At 42.1% G+C, this 24,451-nt stretch overlaps 1 protein-coding gene across 1 annotated transcript in view; it reads left to right on the top strand.

Moving 5' to 3' along the window:
* Nucleotides 1-24,451, top strand: part of ADGB (androglobin) — a 4,124,629-nt gene that overhangs the window by 3,242,131 nt on the left and 858,047 nt on the right. The window contains exon 28 of the mRNA XM_044074542.1: nt 10,223-10,407. Within this exon, the coding sequence (XP_043930477.1) occupies nt 10,223-10,407 (185 nt within the window). The remainder of the gene's footprint in view (nt 1-10,222; nt 10,408-24,451) is intronic.

Below are 24,451 nucleotides of genomic sequence, written 5' to 3'. Positions count from 1 at the left end.
TGCGGGCATATGTTTTTCCACTGCTCAACGACCCAGAGACTCATGAATCAGAGAAGTAGAAAGATGTGGTTCAGGAAGTCCCAAGGCCCTTTTCGGGACACATGTGGTGAGTTTTCTCCTTGGAGCATGGGGGGAGATTCATTAGGAAGATGCTCTTCCCATGGCAGAGGGGGACCATGTAACCAGGGCTCCAGAGATTCTTTCTCTGGGCAACCCTATCAGTGCTCCTGAGGAGCAGCCCAATTGCTTACCTCCGGAGGCAGTTGGGGCATAATTCTCTCTGCACTACTTAGCCGGGCATTCAGTAACATCAGATTCTTGCATGCAGACAATAATTACCAGAGGTTACAGTATCCTCTTTGATCTTTATCCAAGGATGCAAAGGTGAATATTCGACATTCCACACATTCAGAGGGGCACAGCAGCTCAAGAAATTCAAAAGTTGCTTGAAAGAGTCATCTAAACAGTCCAACCAGACCGAGAAGGATCAAGATTTTACTTAAGATTCTTTTTAGTGCCAAAAAAATACAGGGGTCTGGAGGCCAACTCTAGACCTCAGTATCTTGAACAATTTTGTCAGACAGACAATATTTTGGATGGTCACGGCTCAGTCTATTCTTCTGTTTCTGGAGAAAGATGATTGGATGTGCTCGATAGACCTTCAGGATGCGTATTACCACATAAAAATGGACAAGCGCTCTAGAACATACCTCCACTTCTGGCTGGGAGCCAGTCATTACCAGTTTTGTGCGCTGCCCTTTGGCCTCACCACAGCCCTCAGGGTGTTCACCATATGCATGGCAGTGGTAGCAGCTTATCTGAGGCTGCAAGGATTCCAGGTGTTTCCATATTTAGTTGACTGGCTCCTTACCGTCCCCACCAGGCCTCTACTACTTCACGCCTTATACTACATTCTAGAACTGGCACAGTTCTTAGGCATTTCAATAAACAAAGGAAAGTCAAAATTGGCACCCACTCAAAGCGTAGAATTCATCAGAGTAACATTTGACATGAGATCCTGTGTGGTTGCTCTACCGCTTCACAGACTACAAAGGTTAAGGTCACAGCTCCAAGTAATACTCTCCAAAGACATAGTTGCAGCTTGCTTAGTCTTACAACTACTAGGGTCAGTGGTAGCGACAATCACCCTAGTTCCCCTGATGAAGTACCACATGAGGCTGCTTCAATGGCTGCTAGCATCATAGTGGCCTCTGTTAACACACCCCATATCTTATCCAATCCGCATAACAAATCGATGCAAGCAGGATCTGAATTGGTGGATGAAGCCAGAAGAGGAATTATGGAATCACCCTTTTTCTCCCCCCCTCAGCCCAAGGTCATAGTGACCATGGATGCATCCCTGATGGGGTGGGGTGGGGGGGCATTTTCAGGGAAAGACAATCCAAGGCACTTGGTCCCCCTTAGAGGCTAAATTGCAAATCAACATCCTAGAACTGATGGCGGTGCTTTTAGTGTTGCAAGCATTCCAATCTGCGCTTCTGTCAGGGACAATTGCTATCCAATCAGACAACATGTTGGTCATCTGATACATCAACAAACGGAGAGACCAGATCCTGTCCATTATGTCAGGAAGCCCTGAGAGTATGGCAATGGGCAATTGCCTCCAACCACTTTCTGATAGCAATGCACATTCGGGGAATTTCAATGTGATTGCAGACAAACTGAGCAGATGCATTCTCCTGCCTCATGAGTGGTCTCTCAATCCCATAGTAGCGACAGAGATTTTTCATCATTGGGATCAGCCTTGCTGTGATTTGTTTGCATCTCCCATGAACCACAAATGCAGCAGTTACTTCACCCTAATCCTCCTTCAGGGGGAGTCCCAGAGAGATGCTGTTCTGCACAATTGGCCCCTGGGACTGGTTTATGCATTTCCTCCCCTTCCCCTAATACCCCAGATTTTGAAGAAAGTGTAAGGGTTGAGAAGCAAAGTGATCCTCATTGCACCCTATTCACTCCATCAAGTCTGGTTCCCCTTTCTTTGCCCTCACCTAGGTCACCGTCCATGGACTCTGGGTCCAACTCCAGGACTGCTGTCTCATCGCAGGGGCTGGTCCATCCCAACCTTCTAAGTCTCAAGCTGACCACTTGGTACCTCCACTTCCAGTAATTGCCAGGCTGAATAATCTGTCTTCCCCAGTACAAAAGATACTTCTGGCTTCCCATAAACCATCCACCAGGAAACTTTATCTTAGTAAATGGAATAGATTTGTGATCTGGTCTCAAGGAGAAGGAGTTGACCCCTTTTCAGCCTTGATTAATAAAGTGTTAGAATATTAATCAACTTTACTCCAATCAGGAGCCTCAGCTTCTACTGTCAGAGTTAATTTAGTGGCTATTTCAAATTTCCATAATGGTTTTGATGATTTTTCCCCAATATCTCACTGCCTCTGCAAAATCTTCCTAAAGGAGGTTATGGATTTGAAGCCACCTTTTAAACAGCCCATCGAACCTTGGAATTTGACATTAGTCTTACAAACTTTGATCTGTCAGCCCGTTAGCCAGCAGCCACCTGTGAAATCAAATTTTTATCTTGGAAAACCTTATTCCTGGTAGCTATCATTTCAGCCAGGAGAATATCAGAATTGCAGGATTTGTGTGTAAAGCACCCATATATCATTTTTCATAAAGAGAGAGTATCCGTTAGGACAAACCCCTCCTTTCAGACTCAAATATTAGCCAATCCATTGACCTGCCAATTTTCATCCCGAATGTTTCAAACAGAGGAATATTGTTTGCATTTGTTGGATGTACACAGACAATTACGTTTTTACTTGGAGAGAACAAAATCATTCAGAAAATTGGACCAACTGTTCCTGTCTTTTTCAGATACTCGACTGAGCAAACTAGTTTCCAAAGTCACCTTGTCAAAATGGTTGAGAGATTTCATCACCTTTGTTTATCATCAAAATAAAATTAGTCTATCAACCAAAGTCAAGGCTCCTTCTACCAGATCAGTTTCCACTTCAGTGGTCTTTTATTCTAGAGCCTCCATGGATGACATTTGCACAGCAGCTACTTGGGTACCCCTCATACTTTTATCACTCATTACAAATTAGATATGGTCTCCAGGGGAAGAGTATCCTTTGGATCTATGGTGTTCAGGAATATCCTTCCATAGAGCTTCCTGGGACATAAAGTGGCTAGGGACTCTGTCCCAACTGTCATGAATGAATCAAGATTGACATCAGATAAACAAGTTATGTTCTTACCATAGCATTCCATCTGTGTAGTTGATCTTCAGTCATTCTTGACATCCCACCCTCCTACCCCTCCAAAGACTCCTGGAGGTTCGGAACTAGACCTGGTACTGCAGTAGGGTAGTTGCTCAGACAAAACTTCCACTTTTTTATTTGTACGGGCAAACTCTATCTGAAGGGAAGGGAAGAGAGGCACTATGGGCCTTAGCATGAGAGTTTCTGGCTGGTGCGAGCTTGTTACAATGCCTGAGTTGGTTTCAAGGATGGAACTGAGACCCAACTGTCAAGAATGAATGAAGATCGACAACACAGATGGAATGTTACTGTAAGAACAATACTTCTTTTTTTCAGCAAAGGGAGTAGAGTTTGGCTATTAGTGAACTAAAATGATAAATGTGTGCTGTTCACTTCCATTTAAAAGCTTGCTACAGTAACTTCTACACTTTGTAAGTGTTTCTTGGGTGACACACCCATTGCAGGTAAGGTAGTCTAAATTGCTGTTGTGTCTTCCTTCTCCCTCACACTAATCATTCGCAGTTGTAATCCATTAGCAACTAACACCATAGTAGTGCCTACACCATGTTTACACCTGCTACACAAAGTCAAACATTTGGGATTCAGCAATTCTAATGAGTTCACACCTCATGTGCACTTTCACCATGCTTAGAGGCCTGAAGCCACACTATTAAAAGCTATAAAAGCTAATCAATCATGTAGCTAGGGAGCTTCAAGGTGAGGAAAGTTGTGTATGCAGAGAACACAGAAGATTGCTGTTCATTTTGATTTATACGCACAGAAGGCTTCTGATCTTCCTAAGGTATGATTATATTTTTCAAGTACATTATAGATTCGTTAACATGTTGCAAAGTTAAAAAAATGTAATATATATATATATATGGCTGCCACAATGCAGATTTGGAACCAGATATAGTCAATGGTGTAAATGCAGTAGGTGGTCGCACAGGAACTTATGATCAGGTGCATCATAGGGCCACTGATATGGCTTCATCAGCCCGGAGGAGAGCACCTGCAGTTGCCCATGAACTGCTGGCTATGGGGGGGGGGGGGCTGCTACAGAGCCACTGACACCAAATGAAGAAATCCTGTCCACTGTCAGAGATCCAGAGAGCTTAGTGAAATCGCACTACACCATGTGATTGACATTGGTGCTGATGTGTCTGGGATGACAAGTATGTCCCATGAGGAGCTTCCAGGTAAGCTTACATATGTCAGTTTGTAAGATTTGCTCGTGTAGTAAAATATGGTAAATAATAGTTTGTTTTTTTTATTATTATTTTTTTGATGAATCTATTGATAAATTGATATATAGTTAACAACACATGTTTGTTTATTACACATGGGATTTGGGAGGACGTGTCAGGTAAGTTTCAGTTGAAAGTATTATTAATGGACATATAGGCAAAAATTGTATATTCACTGTCTCCCCTTTGTTTTTGCATTTGTGATGATTGCGTCCTTATCTTGCTTCAGTTCTTCCAGGACCATCTTCCCTAGCAAGCATGGAGTCATCTGCACATGGTAAGGCAAATTTTAATTTGATTATTGATGACCATTTGTCAGAAATATGCGTTATTCCGTCTGTGTGATGTGGGTGTCATAAGTGTGTATATTGCTGTGCCATCTGTAATAGTGGCACCACTGTAAGTTTGTTATTACAATATTAAATTTTAGGGTAGGTATTCATTTTGTTCATGTGTTTGTTGCATATTATCACAGCTGATACTGACAGTGGAAGTGGAGGACTCCAACCACCTGATGTCAGAATATCGGCAGACTCTGATGATGATGTTGGCCAAATATTATATATAATATATAAGATATTGGACTGGTAGACGGTGATACACTTGATCAGGATAGGGTTATTAGTGTGGCTTCAGTGTCAGTTGACACTGGCCATAGTCAAAGTGTGGGTGAGATGTCATGCAGGAGGGTTGTTAGGGGTGCTTAGAGGAGGCCTGCTGTCCATCCTCCACCTGATCCTGGTGTGTCTTTATGTGCCACTCGATGTATGTTTAGGGCCATCATGGAGATGCAGGCACATTCCAATAGGGCCTCCAAGGACATGCAGATGTAGATGTGGCACAGGCTGACATGCATGGCTGCCTCCGCCATGTGGCTGATGCAGTGGATCAAATGAATGACACGATGGAATGGGCAATGTCTGTGATAGAACATCTGGTGGGAGCAGGACAGCATCATCTGATGTTAACCAATGTGGCTATGCCCAATCACACTCCCGTAGTGGCACTACTTTCTTTGCTGCATCAGTGATGGGAGGTGTTCACATCCAGACATGGTAGGCCATGGAGTCGTAGTCCTGGGTGCACTCGTGATGAGAGCTCGTCCAGCAGACATCAGTCCCATTCAGATAGCAGCAGTGTACCTGAATACGGGCATGGATGTGCCAGTGCAAACTTCTGGCGGAGCCAATTCTTGTGGTCAGGGGCAACAACAATGAATTGTCACCTCTACCATGCATGGCTCGCACCTGTCCGACATACCAGGACATGGATCTAGCACAGAGCTTGGCTGTAGTCTTGCAGACACTCACACAGACATTTCACCTAGCATGCCCATAAAGACACACACACATAACAGTTACATGGATCACTTATGAGCCTTACAGCTCATTTGTTCTCCATGGCCATTTGATACTTTATCCAAATTCTGCCTGCCTGTCTTTCTTACTCAAATGCACTCACTACCTATTGTGTCAGCCTTGGCCTCCTGCCCTCCCAAACAACACCCAGTGCAAATGATAACTGTGCCATATCCTTCATTTTCTATCTTTTGGATTCAAAGATACATAGTTCTGTGGACAACCAACATGTACTGGTTAACTTTAGACGTGAGGAGGCTTTATACGAATATTAAACATGTACATGGGATTCAAGCTCTGAAATATTTTTTTGGGGAAAGACCACTTAGTTTTGTTATTGAGTTGCTGCAATTTAGTTTAACTATTTTTTTTTTTAATTTAATAATGTCCTTTACCATCAACTGCAGGATACAGCCATGGGGCACCGTTTGCCCCCATGTCTGCTAATTTGTTAATGGGACTGTTTGAAACTGAATAGCATAATTTTTTAAAATAATTTTGTAATCTTTTATTTTCATTTTATTGATGATTTTATTTTTCATTGCCAAGGTTGCGAAGACCACATCTCTGATTTTGTTAGACGTTTAGGGGAAAACAGGTTTGGTCTGTCTTTTGATGAACCACAGTGAGGGAATAATATTGCATATTTGGATGTAAAACTAGAGGGGTGTAACAATGGTAAAGTTTTAACTTCCATGCATAGTTTTCGCCCATGAGAAAAATAGAACAAATAGAAATTATAATTTATCCTCCCTTAATAGAAAATTTATTTTATTTCTACTTGCACAGTTTTAGTGAAAACTGATGGCATTGGTCAAATATTATTGGAATTTTTTGTTACAATATCATTTTTCTACTATTTTATGTCCTTTTCCGTATATATCTTATAAAAGAAGCAGGAATTTAAAATATATGTTACTGCACAGTAGTTTTCAGGTACCGAATAAGTACTTTTATAGGACCCTTGCTACCTTAGGTACCTTCCCTTGTGGGGGGTGCTTGAGTTGTAAATATGTTCAGAAATTATTTTTTAAGATCAATGGTGTTAGGTTTGTATCTACTGATAGATATACCTCCAATACAGAAGGAGTGATATACATACCCAAATGCCCACGTGACTTATTTTATGTAGGGGAAAACAAGAGAGCATTTAAACTTAGACTGCAGGAACATGTAAGAGATATTAAAAACTTAATTGTGACAGTCCAGTTTCTCTGCATGTCATGGAGGCGATCCTTCTGGTTTGCAAACTAGCATTCTGGAACAAATACACTTAAAATATTGTGATGATGCTGTACTTAAAAATAAGTTGCTATATAAAGAGTCCATCTTTATTTTAAAATATGGTACTTTAATTCCTTGGGGTCTTAACCTTGAATTTAACTGGAGGCATGTGATTTAATTATTTATTAATTATTTAATTAGATAATTATTTTATTTGTGTGTGTGTGTGTGTGTGTGTATGTATATATATGTAGAAGCTCGAATTCCCAAAAACCCGAAGTCCATATGGTCGAGACCATAAGATCGATTTTTGGAAACTCTAAACTCCTAAAATGAAACGTAAATAAAAACAAAAAAAGTCATATGTCGCTTTTGCAGGGGGGCTTCGGCCCCCCTGCACCTCCCCATGTGGGGGGGCTGTGCCTCACACACACCCCTACTTAAATATACCAACTCTGAGATCACGCTACAGTGGGGAAAAGGGAAATCTCCCATTTCGCGCTGTATGCGGAAGCGCAAAACGCGAGATTTCCTGTTTCCTGTCAACATCGCAAAAAAATGAAAACATTACTTACACACAGAGCATACATGGATCCTTGCCTCTGTGTGCAAGTAATGTTTTAAGGTAAGTAAAGTGTTATTTTTTAACACTTTACACATTTGAGTTACTGAAAGTTCGGGCATATGGTCTCGACCATATGCAATTCAAGCTTTCAGTAATTCGATTAAGTAATTTGATTATGTAAAGTGCTTATGTATATATATATATATATATATATATATATATATATATATATATATATAGTTGCTTAAGTTTATACTCCTTGAAGGCTATACAGCCTAGCCACTAGAGTTTTATGTGTGTTCTTCTTTGAATTGTATTAAACTTGGAAGAGCAGCCTTTTGCTGTTTTTTTTTTTGTTTTTTTTTTTATTCTTTGGAAACCTGGTTGTATGCATACATAGTTTTTTTGTCTGATGCCCAGGGTGCACAACTGACTGAGTGCTCAGTACATATGTGTTTGTGATGCTCCTTTGGAGATTATACTGCTTTCTTACAGGCTTTTGTGTTGTGCAAATCTTTCATGTTTGAGGCTTATTAGTTGATGGAGAGCACATCTACTAACATAAGACATTGCTGTCACATATTAATGTGATTGCTGTAAAAATCACCCACCTTCTACTTAGTTACATTAGCAATTAACAGTATGCAAAGATATGCCATTCATTTGAGTTTTAGCCATTTATTTTCCTATTCCAGGTTCAACACTTACCTTAATAGTCCAGCAGTTAGAAGAGTTTTAATTTGGGGCTGACTCTGTGTGTGAACTTTGCCTACCATCAATGTTGCAGTATGTATCTGCATACGATGAGGGTTTTATCCCCTTAGGTGGTGAGCATGTGTGCTATCCATTGCCTCTTGACTAGCGTGTGGGCATATTGTGCATGGCTACGTCTACAGTCACCAAGAGCAGCTGGTGGTTCCCCCTCTGACTCTTCATCTGCCTGTGAGTGTGGCAGCCTTCCCAGTGGTATAAGGATATGTGTTCCTTCCCCTTAGTGTTCCTGCTGAAGCTATTTTTTTCAGAATAATATGGTGTTGCATGGCACAGACAGTGAAAATGTTAGCACAAGTACATGGATTGTACTTCACATCTTCCCCAAATGCATCTAGGCACTGGAACTCAGCAGCCCAAACACATACTCTGTGATAATTCTTGTTTGAGCCTATGCCTCATTATAGTGTTCGTCGGTAGGTGTGCATTTCTGATGGGCATCATCAGCCACGGTTTGAGTGCAAAACCTTCATCCCCCAGTAAATGACCCTGTGGGATATCCCCCTAGATAACCTCTAATAGAGTTGAGAGTTGTGTCATGTATGGGAATCATGGTAACTGCCTGGGTTGCAGCACCCACATTTAGGATGATACCCTTAGCGTTACACATGACCTGGCAGTTAATGGTGTGGAACCCCTTTCTGTTTATGTATACCTTCCCCTGTTCCCTGGCTGGTGCTTTAATTTCAATATGCATGTAGTCTAGGGCACCCAAAATGTCAGGGTAGTGTGCTCTAGGGTGGAAATCCTGCATAGTTGTAGCTCTGTTCTTGGGTGTACAGGGAAAATGTATGTCATCACTGGCATGTTGTAGCATAGCATTCAGGAATTGATGTAGGAACCTGGATGCTGATGCCTGTGAAACCCCCAGCATATCCCTGTTGGTCTCTGGAAGGTTCCTGGAGCTAATATTCTAAGTGGTACACATACCTTAGTGTCCACAGGCGTTGATTCCCATCAGTTTGCCCTTTCTCTCAGTTGAGGATGACAGAGGTTGCAGAGTTCCTGTAGTGTGTCTCAGTCCACCCTGTATCTCTCTACAGTTTCCACCTCATGCAGACCATGAAAAGTTAAACAGGGCCTAGACAACCTTCTCCTTCTCGTCTGAGTTCTACTAGCAGCAACAGCAGCATAGACTTGGGTCTTTTGCATACACAAATGTAAGAGCAACAGCAGCCCCAGACATTGTTTCTGTGTAAAGCAGTTTCCATGGCTGTATTCTAGTAGGTTTTGGAATTCGCAGGCAAAACCTGCTCTGAGTTTACATGATGGATTAAAGCTCATTGAACAGCTCCTCCATCTTGGATTGGTTGATTAGCATACACTTCAGCTACTTATGCAGTAATTAGCATGCCACGATTTTTACCATGTTTGTATGACTGTACACAGTGTGTAGAGCTGCTTACTCAATACAAAAGAGCGAGCTACCATGTGCGTCTAGTGGTGCAACTTGCACATGGTTTTACCTCACCATCTAGGCTTTATTGAATCCAGCCTTTTGTGTGTGTGTGTGTGTGTGTGTGTGTGTGTGTGTGTGTGTATTTGTGTGTAAATACATTATATATTGTATGCATAAGTAAATATGTGTGCATACATGTTAAATGCATGTGAGTATATATAGGAATAATATCTGCAGGGGAGAAAACTCTGTATGGAATATTCTGTATACTTATTTACAAATTTGCTTCTAGACCTTTTTCCCTGGTAACTATAGTTTGGTGTATATATATTGCTTAAAAATGGAACCTGAAATTCAACGGTTAAAGTAAGTTGTAGCTTCAGATGCCTAACTAAATTGTTTTGCCATTTTGCTTCTTTCAGATACCAGGTGAAAGTCATGCTAGATCACCTTGCTACAGTGCAGCTGCAGACCTCCCAACAAGATGTCCATATCAAATTGCAAATTCTAGATAATGAGGAAGAAGTAGCAAACAGTACTGGAAAAGGGCATGCTGTCATTCCTGCATTTTATTTTTTGCCTAATGAACGGCCTTCCAGCTCTTACTGTAAGTTATAAGTAAATATGCTTCATTATTTAGGAAATGTGCTGCTATCTAAACAGTTTTAAGGATTAATGCGCTCAGAGTAGATTAAATATAGATTTGGTGAACTGAAAGTAATACATTGATTTGGTAATATATAATCATTTGGGAATAATTTTGTAGTAGCTTATTATTAAAGCACACAGTGACTAATAACATTACAGCTGTAATTATCAACTTCAGAATGCTGTTAGCTTGTCTTATCTTATGAATATCAGCTTTCATTAAAAAAATGCTGAAATTGTACTTAAAGTTGCCATACATATGCAATATACCATAGCTTTATTTAATTAATTGTGTATATATCTTACTAACTAGCTGAAAGTAATACGCATATTTATATTATGTATGCTTCATAAGCCGCCCCGGACACACTGAGAATCTTACTTTTAGTGACAAACCAGATTGTTTTTTAAGCTCTTAATCTTTATATTATATAATGATGTGGCATTCAGATCATTTTTATAAAAATAAGACAGATGTCTCTGTCACTTTTTTTTCTTTCTTTCCTAGTACTACATATTCAGGGACAGAAAATGTATACTGTAAAGTTTGTTCTGAGTGTGAGCCAGTGAAACCACACTCTGGACAGCACACCAGTGATTTCTTCATGAATGAAAGATCTTCTCAAAAGCAATAATGGGTTTAGATGCACTGCTGTCCCTTGACATCTCTCCACTCTTTCAGATCAGATGGCACATATTGCTATCCTTATTTTTCAGATGACTTTACACAAATATAACCTTTTAGATACATGGTCCATTAAGTGGATATTTGTATAACCCTTGGACATGGTTTCATTATAATGCCTACGTTACTCATCTTGTTCATTGTCATTTTGTGCACTGTAGAGTGTTTAGAATAGTTCCTGGTATGCTGAGGGTATTATCCCAGGACTTCAGCCACTTTTCCACTGTGTTATGTTGTTTTCTTTGCTGGTGGTGTTTTTTTTTGTATACACTCACTTTCTGGTTACATGAAATACTGTTTCAGTGATGCACTGGTAGTCATAGGTATTCTTTTACAACTTTGACATAACAGTATGGCTATCTATAACCAGTTGTCTTCCCACAAAGAACTCACTAGCAGCATAACAGATTTTTTATTCTTTAATGCCTAGCAGCCACACTGGTTCCTCCCTGTCTCCCTTCTACCACATATAATTTTACTTAAAGCCAGCAATTCTGCAATCATACATTCTTGCATAGATTGTTTTTCACTTTTTCAGTGACTATTAATAATGGGAACATGCACAGCTGTCTTATGATGCAACGTGCATGAGCATAGACTCCAACAATATCCATTTCATATGACAGTGGTTAGAAAAATGAAGCTGTAAAAGTCACAGTATGCTGTTATCCCATACAAGGTGACAGTAAACTTAAGGGTCAATGCTTTGACTTTCTGACAGTTATTTCATAGTGTGTAGCACAATGTGTAAGTGTTAATTACAGCAGCAAGGTGACTGAAGGATGAGGGAGTGCTGTGCACAACAGGCACTAGTGTCACTGTTATAGCTAGTACCGGAGGGTTTGGGGCTCTATGCCAATGACCACGTTAGTACTCAACAAGAACTTAGGATTATTAGTTAGCACACTTTGGTTGTACTTCCCTGCTTAGCAGTGTATTTACCTTCTGATGAATGTCAGCTACTCCTGCTGCCTCAGTCTCTGATAAGAGACTTTTTCTTCTGTATTGCATAAAATATATCTGCTCTAACCCTTCAGTGGAACATAAACAAAAACTTTCACTGCAGTTTATTCATGTCCATATATTATTCTTTTACAGTTATACAGATGTTTTTGCACTAAAGGTGAACATAGTACATCAAACATTCACATCCTACAGTCATAGAAAAGTACAGACAATGCATATGTTAAACAGTATTAGCTTTAGCATGCAGTAGACAAATACTTAATACTGTTATATTCAGAGAATGATGCCCATATGATGTTCAGCCACAAGCCTGCCTCTTCACTATTGCTTGTGTTGGAGTTTGTATATGTAACATCAACAGTGCATTTACTCATTTACTTATTTACCCTTTGCTGACTGTGTTAGTCTCACTAGGCCAGCTGCCTCTTGTTAAGGGAGACCTAAGGTGGTATCCTTGCTGAGTAACAGAAATCTGCCCAGGGCACTGGGGAACTTTCCCTATTCTTCTCCATTGCAAAGTAGAAGATGAGCTATGTGTCTTGGCATAGGCTGGGAGGATGACTACAGAGAAGGAAACTTAATGAGAAACCTGAGGCTCGTGTGGTTGAAAATGAAAGAGATGTACTGACTGCTCAGTTAAGAATTTACTTACCAAATAGCTGGACTCGGGATTTTTTTCTTGGAGTGATATTATGTACAGGAACTTAACTCTCACTGAGATGCAGGTCCTTGGGCTCCCACAGAGGTACACTGGGATTATATGTTTCATTTGAGAGCGAGAGAGAGTGGTGCAGCAGCTGAGACTGTACAGAGTTCTGCTGTGCTGTGGAGGAAATTGTACTTCCAGATGCTGGAGTCAAATAGCACTAATAACATTCAATGGTGTCAAAAATATGTTTGGATTATCTACAAGGAAGGATACAAAAATAGATAGTTACTGTATATGGGGATCTAATGATTCCACCATTAAGTTTCCAGGTACAGGACAATAAAGCCATAGTACATTCAAGCACAGAGGACTTTGCTGATATATGTCTTGAAACGTAGGATGTAGCACTTACATTTGTGACTGCTTATACTAGTAAAAAGGCTTCAGTCCCATGGTTGCACTATGGCATTTCCTTATCAGCATTGTTTGTAAGGAAGAGACTTTAAAAGCAGTTGTGTTCTTGTATAGAGTAAATGATATTATACAGTATTTGACTTCTGTATCTATATATATATACATATATATATATATATATATATATATATATATATATATATATATATATAGTACATAAAATTCATGTTGCCTGCGGCATTTAGAATAGAGAGTGGAAAGCTTGGACACATGTAAGTATTGCTGATAATGCAATCTCCCATTTAACCAGTATATGCATTACTATGGGTCAGACAGTTTGTATGAAATATGCATGGTAGGACAGATATTTTGATTGAGTTGCATATTTAAATGTTGCTATGCCAGTGGAGACTGCAGATATACTCTGAAGGAACATATAATTAAGTGAACATGTTGTGGGCTGAGCAAAACTGGTATGACTATTGGGCTGAAATAGGAGTAAATATGGAGCAGAAGGAGTTTTTGTGGTGTCAGACATGCAGAACAAAACTGTTTTATGGGGAAAGGGGGACAGAATGAAGAAAGACAACGTTCCTTGGCTAAATGTTTGAGCAGCGTAATGAAGTAGGCGGTGCAGACAACACATGCATATGCTCCATGAATTTTCTTTTCCAGAAGAAAAGGGAAAGATAGGATGATTGAATTTTGTCTAGTGATGGGGGGGGGGGGGGCTATTGTTACAGGTATCTAGAAATAAGAGTAAGCCAACATTTAGAAGGCAAATAAAGTGAAATACAATGTTTAATATAGCTGTGCTTTTTGTAATGTAAATAGGCTGCTTGGAGATACTTTGATAGCATGCACCCTGTGCATCAGAAGAAGGCCTTTGTGAAAGGTCCATATGTAAGATTAGCCAGGATGAATACAGACAACAGTGATTTCCAACTGCAATGTGATAAATTGATGACGATGTTCAACTTGAGAGGCTATCCTGAGGCCTTCTTGTTAGACACCTTAACTGAAGTCAAGGAAAACAGGACTGGCCATTTTATACCATTATTAGATTCTAGGGGTAAGGGTGCTTCTAGGTGTACGCAACTGATTACTTAATGGGAAATAGATGGATGGTTAAACGTGGCCATTGTTCCCAGTGCCCATATATTAGGGAAGAGATGCCAGAAGTTCTGGCAGGTTTTTGTGTGAATTAATATTATCAAGAAGTGTTATTGTCGGAGTAAGGGAGTGGTATATCTGGCCTTGTGTGAGTTTTGAAGTGCATTCTACATAGTTAAGACTAAGCTTAGTATGAGGAAAAGTTTACCAACATCTTTATGATATAAAGAAAAAAGATGGAAGGAATGCATTGTAGAAACACATGGAGAAATACCCGTCTCACAGATTTAAATTCATAATTATTGACGAGGTTGACTTGGGCAGTGAGGTGGGACAGTGGATAGCTTTTTAGAATTTCCGGAGTTTAGCTGGCAATTGAAAACTAATGCCACTGTATAATCTTGTTTAAATGAAACCACTTCTTTGTCCTGTGTTGTAATGTTGAGAACTGTTTTTTTCCTATAATGATTTAGTGTGTTTTTTATGAGAATAACTTATTTTATAGTGGTATTTTATAAAGTATAGGGGTTTATTTTTTGTAAAGTATTATTTATGTATTTAATGTTTTTAAGAAAGTAAGTGTTGGGAATTTATTAGTTTAACGGTCACCATGGTGACTGGTTAATGATGGGCAGTATTTCAACCTTAATTTTAATTGGATGTAATGGTATAAACTGTGATCTTTGTAGTAACGTAGTGTTCTGATGAAGTCCTATTTTACTGAGGATGAAAGAACTTAACATTGTAGAATAAAGGTTTTTGGGTGTCAGCTCTGTCTCTTCACTTTCCATTTTTGTTTTTTCTTGGTTTGTAGCATTTTATTTGAATTGCTTGGAGATTTATGTGGGTTAATTATTCTAAGGTGGGCTGTCATTGCATTTTGAGATCATTATTTTTTTATATCTTTTGAATTGCAGATTAATACCAGTGGACAAGAGGAAACGTGTCAGACACTTTTGGGAGATGGAGTTGCATGGGGTTTAGGTTACAATGTGCATTCTAGAATATTTATCCTTTATAATGTGCATGTGCATGGGGTATTGGTAAAATATTTGTTGCATATCTCCTGGTAGAGAGCTACTGACAGATGTGTTTTCATTATGGGACAAATGTATATGACAATTAAATATCTCCTGGTAGACGTTTATTGGATGTTTTAGTTAAGGGGCAAGCGTTATGATAATTGCATATCTCCTGGTAGAGGAATGTTCATGGATGTTTTAGCTGTAGAATAAATGTATAGAATAATTGATGTTAAGTTGTCTATCTCACCTTCATTTTTGCTGGATGGGTTCGGAGCTGATCCTTGGCTCAGACTCAGACTTTTACTAAAGCTGGAGAGCTATTTACCAGCTCGAGGCCTCCCCTTATCCCACAGTGCTAGGCATCAGATATCCAGATCTCGTTTTCCGCTTCAGCTACGAGGTTGCATTTTTTACCGGCTCCAGGTTGTATAATTCTTTTACTGCTGTTTTACTGTCAGTGTTGTTGTTATAATTAGATATTCTTCTCTATTAGTTTTATTAGATCATGTAGCCCTTTTAGACCCCACTTAGGGATCTCCTTTTCTGTTAGAGTTTTCTCCCCCCCCCACCCTTTAGGGTAGTGTTAGGCCTGTCTCTTTATAGTTTATATTATATTATATACATATATATGTGTATATAAATATATATTTAGATAATTTTTGATGTTAAGTTTTTGTTAGTGATAACTGTTGTAGTTATAGTGGTATTGTTACTGTTAGTTCTAGTGCGTGTGTGTCTGTGTATAGTGTTTTAAGCACTAGTTAAACTTCCCTTGGTATCTCTTTTATCATGTCTAAGGATACCAAGGTTTCAGGTTTCAAGAAGTGTGACTCGTGCTGTCAGAAGATGTCTCTGACAGACGGTCACACTTCTTGTGTTTATTGCTTGGGCCCCCTACACATGCAGGACTCTTGTTCGGTCTGTCATGCCTTTAGTCCGAGAGTCTTGTAGGAGCATAGGAATAAGCTAATTTTGAGGGGCTTGTTAAAGCCAGAAGGATTCCCGGCCAAGCCTTCATTGGGGAAATCCTTAAAGCCCGCCAAACCGTCGGCTCCCTGTTCGGAGACGACACCAAGCGGAGCTTCTGCCTCTTCGTCGGTTCCGGCCGGAACCAACACTTCGAGACCTCAGTCGGCTCCGACTTTGCTATTGGAGCCTTCTCTGTGCTGAAAACATTCGAGGTCCCCCTCTTTAGAGTCCGTTCGCTTAGCTCCCAGGTCCCCATTACTACAATCGGAGTGGAGCCATAGATCCCATTCCTCTCGGTCCTCCAGGCTATCGGATCATGACTTAGAGAGGATGGTCGTAGGCTCTTCAAGTCACAGGCACTGGCCAAAATGTTGACTAGCCCTTCTCAACAGACTGTGGCTATCCCTGTTTCTTCAATAGTTCCTCCTCTGACTCTACCACCGTGTTCGGAGCCGGAGCTTGTTGGGGCTCGAATCGTCAGTGCCAATACCACACCTTTTGGCTCCCTTGTCGGCTTCGATCTCTTCATTGGTTCCGTCCTTGGAGGGATCTGGGCGCCGAGACTCCCTCGTCGGCTCCGAGAGGGTGAGTGGCATTGGATCCTTGTCTGACCCTATTCTCCCTCTCAGGACCTCGGTGGAGGTGAGCTTGGCCCCGACATTGGCCTCGGAGCCGTCCCTCTCAGTGCCGGAAGGGGTTCACATCTCTTCTGAGCGGGGACCCTCTTCTCTGCCTGATAGGGGCGCCTTTAAGGTCATGAGGAGATTGCTGACTCCGGTGTCGGCTCCGCGATTGACCCCTTCGGCTCTTCCCCCCCATGGTGCCTGCGTCGGTCTCTGTCCAACCTCCTGACCCCAAGCATGGAGAACAGGTGCTCCAGGTAGCCCCATTGGGTGTATCTTCCTCTTCCGAGGCCTCCCCTGATCACTCAGAGGAGCCCCCTCGAAAGAGAAAATGTAAGAGGAAGCATGTTGACTCCCCCGAGTCAGTCACCTCTGACACCGACTTGGAGGATTCAGAAGGGTTCCCATGGTCCCCTCTGAGGATGTCTCCTTCCCAGACATCCTTGAGATACTTAGGCAGAGGGGGAACTGGACTGCCCTTAACCCTTCCGAGGACGAGTCTGTGTATCTGGACCTCCTGGGAGTCTCCGCCTTTCGACGCGCTCATGGAAGTCGTGGCTTGTAAGGTGTGGACGGCCCCAAACACAGTGAAACCAACTCCCCGCAGGCCCACAAAATTCATAACAGCCCCGTCCGACAAACAGTTTCTTACAAAGGGTGTCCCTGTTGATGCCATGGTGGTTGCAGCAGTCACTAAGAAGGAGTTGGCTGACCCTTCAGTGCCTGTTCATCCACCTAATAAAGAATCTAGGACAATGGACAGGTACGGGAAGCAGATGTTTTCTTTAGCGACAGTTCAGCGACTGCATGGAAAAGATGTGTGCTATTTCACCCGTCTTCAAAGAGATCTCCTTAAGGAACTGGGTGATACCCTTCAGGATCCATCTGCTGCGGGGTCTCAGGAAAAGATTAACTCCCAGCTGGCGACCCTTAATTCTATAGTCAACTCCTCCATGCGGTCCATTTCTTATGCAGCCGATGGGGCGAGTAGAGCTGCAGGCACAGGCGTGGCTTTGAGAAGACATGCCTGGATGCGGTTATGTAACTTTGCTGACCCCTTTAAGGCATCCTTCACCAATACCTCCTTCGATGGTTCGGCTTTGTTCTGACCACAGGTGAAGGATACCCTTACCATGTGTGAGTAGGAAGGCAAGACTCTCTCTGCCATGGAAGTCCGTTTTTCTACTCCCTCTAGATCATACCCTAAAGGTCAGAAGAGTGGAAAAATGTGGTTTCACAAACCCCAAGGAGTCGTGCCTGACACACGTGGCGAGTTTCCTCCCAGGGGCAGAGGAGGGAACAACAATAGACGCCGCCCGAGGGGCAGAGGGGGTCCGCAAAATCAGGGTAGCAGGGAATCTTTCTCTGACAAACACTTTCAGCACCCCTGAGGGGCTGCCCGACTGTCCACCCTCGGAGGCAGTCGGGGGTAGATTGCCACTGTACCCAGAAGCCTGGCGACTCCTCACACAAGACAAATGGGTACAGTCTATCATATCCGAAGGTTACAAAATCCCCTTTGTCCACACCCCCATGCAAACAAACAGGTCCCTTCCAGATGTTCCACCCGGTCTAAGGGAACAAGCAGTACTAGAAATTTCATAACTGCTAGAAAAAAGAGCCATCCAGCCAGTCCCAGCAGACCAGCAAGGATCCGGGATTTACTCCAAGTTCTTTTTGGTACCAAAGAAAACAAGGGACTGGAGACCCATTTTGGATCTCAGCAGGTTAAACAAATCTGTTCAAAGAACGAAGTTCCAGATGGTCACGCTTCAGTCCATTCTACCCTTTTTGGGTCCGGACAATTGGATGTGCTCCGTAGACCTTCAGGATGCGTACTACCATATCAGAATGAACAGATGCTCCAGGAGGTTTCTTCACTTCCGGCTGGGAGCCAGTCACTATCAATTCAGAGCCCTGCCCTTTGGTCTCACCACAGCCCCCAGGGTGTTCATCAAATGCATGGCAGTGGTTACGGCTCACCTGAGATGGCGAGGATTCCAGGTGTTTCCATATCTAGACGACTGGCTCCTAACTGCTTCCACCAGGCATCAGCTAATCTGAGCCAGGGATTATACCATCCAAACTTGCTGCGAGCTAGGTATCTCTATAAACTTCGAAAAGTCTGCGTTGTCGCCTTGTCAATGTATAACCTTTATAGGCGCCATATTAAATACAAAAGAACTGTCGGCAAAACTTCCATTAGAAAGAGTATTAGACATACGCCGACATGTTCAAACGTTACTACAGTGCAAGAGAATTCAGGCCAGATTTGTACTAAAAACCTTGGGTCTCATGGCAGCAGCAATCACATTACTTCCCCTGGCTCGTTTTCACATGCAGATTCTTCAATGGATGCTTTTTACCCAATGGTCCTTTCAACAGCTTCCGATGTCTCACAACATAATAATCACCCAATCATGCAAAGACCACCTTTCTTGGTGGATGGTCTCCCCTCAAGTTTTTCAGGGCAGACCGTTTGTCCTTCCACTTCCGGCTGTCACGGTGACAACGGATGCCTCCCTGATCGGGTGGGGGGGACATTTTCAGGGCAGGACTGTCCAGGGCACTTGGCAACCCCTAGAGTACCATCTGCACATAAACGTCATGGAGATGAGAGCAGTAATTTTAGCGTTGCAAGCTCTTCAGGACTCTCTACCTACCAGGACTATTGCAGTTCAGACGGACAATATGTCGGTAGTGTGGTACATCAACAAGCAGGGCGGAACCAGGTCCTATCCCTTATGTCGAGAAGCACCCAGACTCTGGCAGTGGGCGATCTCCTCTCAACGGTTTCTTATAGCAACGCACATCCCCGGGAAGTCCAACGTCATAGCGGACAGGCTAAGCAGAGCAATCCTTATGCCTCACGAGTGGTCTCTCAATCAGTTAGTAGCAGACAAAATTTTCCACAGATGGGGTCAACCTTGCTGCGACCTTTTTGCAACCCCTCTCAACAGCAAGTGCAATGACTTCTTCACTCTCTTCCCCCTCCTAGGTCATTCCCCCAGAGATGCTCTAGTTCACGATTGGCCCCGGGGTCTTCTCTATGCATTCCCTCCTTTTCCCTTAATTCCAAAACTGATTCAGAAAGCGACCGCTTTGGGATCCAGGATGATTCTCATTGCTCCTTACTGGCCTCAACAAATTTGGTTCCCATTCCTGCATCGTCACCTGCTGGAGCAGCCCTGGAATCTGGACCCAATGCCAGACCTCTTGATCCATCAGTCAGGCGGGCTGCACCAATCCCTTCACTCTCTCAACCTCACAGCTTGGTTGCTCCACTTCCATCCTTAGCCAGGCTTCCACATATTTCTCAGCCAGTGCGTGAAATCATAAATTCTTCGCACAAATCTTCTACTAGGAAGACATATGCTAGTAAGTGGAAACGTTTTTCTTTCTGCGCAGAGGCTAGAAAGATAGACCCCTTTACAGCCCCTGTCCATAATATTTTAGATTTTTTGGCAGAACTTTTTCGAGCAGGTTCCTCATCTGCCACCATTAGGGTCCAATTGGCTGCTATCGCAAATTTTCACGTTGGCCTATCAGAGTCCATTATCATGTCCCACAAACTTTGTAAGTCCTTTCTTAAGGGACTATTTTACTTAGACCCCCGGTTAAAGATCCCCCCCTCCATGGGATTTGAACTTGATATTAACTTCATTGATTCTCCCTCCTTTTGAACCTGCGGCTTCTTGTTCCTTAAAGTTACTTTCCTGAAAGACTCTCTTCTTAGTAGCCATCACCTCAGCCAGAAGAGTATCGGAACTTCAAGCCCTTTGTATTCGTCCTCCTTATCTTATTTTTCACAAAGATAGAGTTTCACTCAGGACTAATCCTTCCTTTTTACTCAAAATACCCTTAGAGACAAATCTCAATCAGACTATTGATCTTCCTGTCTTTTTTCCTAATTATTCAAACAGAGCTGAACAAAAGTTACACTATTTGGACGTTCACAGGCAATTACGTTTTTATTTGGATAGCACCAAACAGACAAGAAAATCAGATCAACTCTTCCTGTCCTATGCTGAGGGCAAGCAGGGCCTGCCAGTTTCTAAGGTAACCTTGTCCAGGTGGCTGGCCTCTATTATTACCTTGATCTACCAACTGAGACATAAAGAACTCCCTACAAAACCAAAAGCTCATTCCACCAGAGCATTGGCTACATCGGTAGCTTTTCAGGCTAGACTTCCAATGGAATCTATTTGTGCTGCAGCCACATGGGCCACTTCTCATACCTTTATTTTGCATTACAAGTTGGATATGGCTTCCAGGAGTCAAGCTGATTTTGGTTCCACTGTGCTCAAGAGTCTGTTTCGATGAGCCACCCAGGGCTAAGGTGCTAGGGACGCTGTCCCATCCAGCAAGAATGAAGGCAAGATAGACAACTTAACATTAAGAAGTTATGGACCTACCATAACGTTCCATGTTAGTTGTCTTCATCTCGCCTTCTTTCTTGCGTCCCACCCTCCATCCCCCTAGCCTGGTTAGGACCGAGAAGAATCCCTTTTGAAGCCTTCTTCCTATGGTTGACTTTTTTTTTTTTTTTTTTTTTTTTTTAGGTTACGTCCTCTGTTTGTAGCACTGTAGGTAAACCTTGTGGTGGGAACAGGTGTTTTTTTCCATGGTGTTAGCTTTACCAAACGAGATCTGGATATCTGACGCCTAGCATTGTGGGATAAGGGGAGGCCTCGAGCCGGTAAATAGCTCTCGAGCTTTAGTAAAAGGCCGAGTCGGAGCCGAGGATCGGCTCCGAACCCATCCAGCAAGAAAGAAGGTGAGATGAAGACAGCTAACATGGAACGTTATGGTAGGTACATAACTTCTTATTATATACACTAGTCCCAAGAATGAGGAGAGATGGTGTTTATTTGTATCTCTTGTTAATCTTTTTGCTAGTTAATTTGCCAATTATTATGCTAAGGGATTTTAATTATGATGTTAGAAGGGAGAGTAGAAAATATTTATTGGATGCTAATCTTTGTGGGGAAATGATGAGCCAGAGAGGTTTACAATTAGACACATATAGTGGAAAGGCATACTGCAGGGGGCAGATACAAATAGAAATTGATCATTTTTCATACTCAGACTCTTTGTTGGAACAGAACGGGAATTATATTTATAGAGCTCAGAAATCATGTTGATGTATAGGGAGTTTCTGATAAGAATCCCTATCAAATTACAGCGGGTAGAGGTATTAAAAATATGAGTGATATGGGTTACAAAGGCTGCTTGAAAGGTTATAGAGTTTGGGAATCAACATAAATGTTCATCATTCCCACTGCTGCAGTAGCTTTTAGGCTATATGGGTTGTGTCCTGCCCAGGATACAACTAGTAAGCTTCCAAAAGCTCTTGCTACCTCCTACACCTTCACTCTTACTCCTGATTAAACAACCCTGTGGAGGGAAATAGTGAAGCTTTCCTCAGGACTTTTTTGCCACCTCATGAAGAAGCGGCTCAGAGGCTTATCTGAAGCAGCAGCTGGCTTATTAGCTTCAGCTGTCTGATAAGTCCCCAGTGAAAAACCCTTCCACACAGAATTACTGCCTTTAAAAAAATTGTATTTTTTGAATTACAGAATATTATTATTTCGAATATCAGAAATTTCCTGTCAAGGAGCACTATTTTTTTAAAGTAAATTATTTCGGGGCTATTTTTGTGAGGAAAATGTAATGCTTGTGTAAGCTTTGAGATCTGATGTCATTTTAATTTGTCCTCAATGAATGGGTTTGGATCAAATTCTTGGATCTAACAGCCACTTTCTTTAGATTCTGGGATCCAACTCTCAAGCTCCTCCTTTACCCATAATGCCCCTGATGACCACATTACTTCAGATCTTGTTTGCCGCTCTTCTAGATCAGACAGGGTTACAATTGCCCCAGCTTCTTGTTGGGTTTTAGTGAGTGAATAGAAACATATTTCCTTTTTTTTTCTTATATAATAGTACTGCTATCTTCTCTATCCTCTTCGAAACCTTTCTAATTCTTTTGTCACTGAGTTTTGGGTAAATCTTAATATCATAGTTCGCTTTCCTTTTATATTTATACTTTCTTCTTTTTCCTACATTCCTGTTTAAAAAAAAAAAAAAAAAAAAAAAACTTTTTTTGTAGATGCTTTTCTGGTTTCAAAAAGTGCACTTCCTGTGGGCATAAGACCCCAACTCTGCCCACAGGGAGTGCATGTATTGTTTGGGTCCAGTATATCTGGACACCTCCTGCTCCATTTGTTTGGCCTTTAATGCTAGGGCTGTTGGTGACAAAAGAAACAAGTTGATTCTAAGAGGTCTCCCTCTGGCCTCAATGACTTCTGCAGTTGGTACTTCAGGGGCTCAACCCCGTCTCAAAAATCTAAGAAGCCAGGGAGCACCGTAAACACTCACCTGCTCAGTCTTCTCAATCTACAACTTCTTCAGAGCCTGCCAAGAAGGATTGTAAGAGCTCAGATGCAAAATCTTTGGATCCAATGCCTGCTATAGCCAAATTTCCTTAGCTCTATGCTCCACAATTTTCACTGGAGCCAGTATTCCCCAGATTGAGGTCTCCTTTTCTTCAAGATGCTCCCAAAAAGTTCTCCAGGCCATTTTCCACTTTCTCTTCTGTTAGGTCCCCTTGAATTCTCTCCGAGTCAGAGTTAGATAGGATGATGAGAAAATTCCTTAGAAAACAGTTCCAGATGGGAGTCTTATCGGCTCCATCTCCCATCTGATCTGTGAGCCTTCAACCTTCTTTCCAGCCTGTAGTTGCTCCTTTTCCAAACCAGCCTGCTGTTTCAGAGCCCTTCAACCATCCATTGGATCCAAAGATTATTTCATCTTCCACTGTGACGACTTCCCTGATCCAATCATCTCCTACTCCTTTGGATCATGATGGCTCTCAGAGCCGAAGTATTGGTGTAGGATCTGAAGGGTTGACTTCAACTCCAAAGTTTTGGAGCTGTTGCTCCTCATGGAGCTTCGGTGTTGGATAGCTCAGCTCCAACTCCTCCTTCAGAGTGGAGGGTTGGGAAGAGCCAAAGATTGTCTGCTTAGAGTCTCAGCACCAGTAGGATTGTCCTTGGTTTCTCCTGGTCCCTCTGCCTTCAAGGTGGTAGAGAGGGTTTTCTCACATCCCAGAATAATTTTGACTCTTGCTTCTTCAAATCCATGTCCTGTTCCCCTTTCAGATCCTTTGTCTGAGTCTTCTCACCCTACACCTCAGAGATACCCAGCACAGATGAGCTTCCAAGCCATTCCCGCTAGGAAACTTCCTGCTTCTTCTGACATCTCCCCAGAGTATCCCACTGAGGAGGTTCTTTGGAAGAGGTCAGGTAAGAGAAGGCACTTGGATTCCCTGCAGGAATCCCTCACAGAAAACACCAATGTTGATGAAAAGGAAGGGTCCCCTAGATATCCACCTGAAGAGGTCCCATTTGGAGACATCTTAGCGATCCTACACCAGAAAGGTGGTTGGTCTTCCCAAACCCCTTGCCAGGAGGAATCTCTGTTCATGGAAGCTTTCAGGTGTGGACCATGTATGTCTTGGGTTACCCCACCTGTGGATGAGCTTATAGATCTTGTTTC

This window comes from Protopterus annectens, chromosome 1.part0 (assembly GCF_019279795.1).
Source record: "Protopterus annectens isolate FY-2018-M chromosome 1.part0, PAN1.0, whole genome shotgun sequence".
NCBI lineage: Eukaryota > Metazoa > Chordata > Ceratodontiformes > Protopteridae > Protopterus > Protopterus annectens.
Note: the sequence above shows the minus strand (reverse complement) of the source record. Positions and strands in the feature narration are given on the sequence as shown.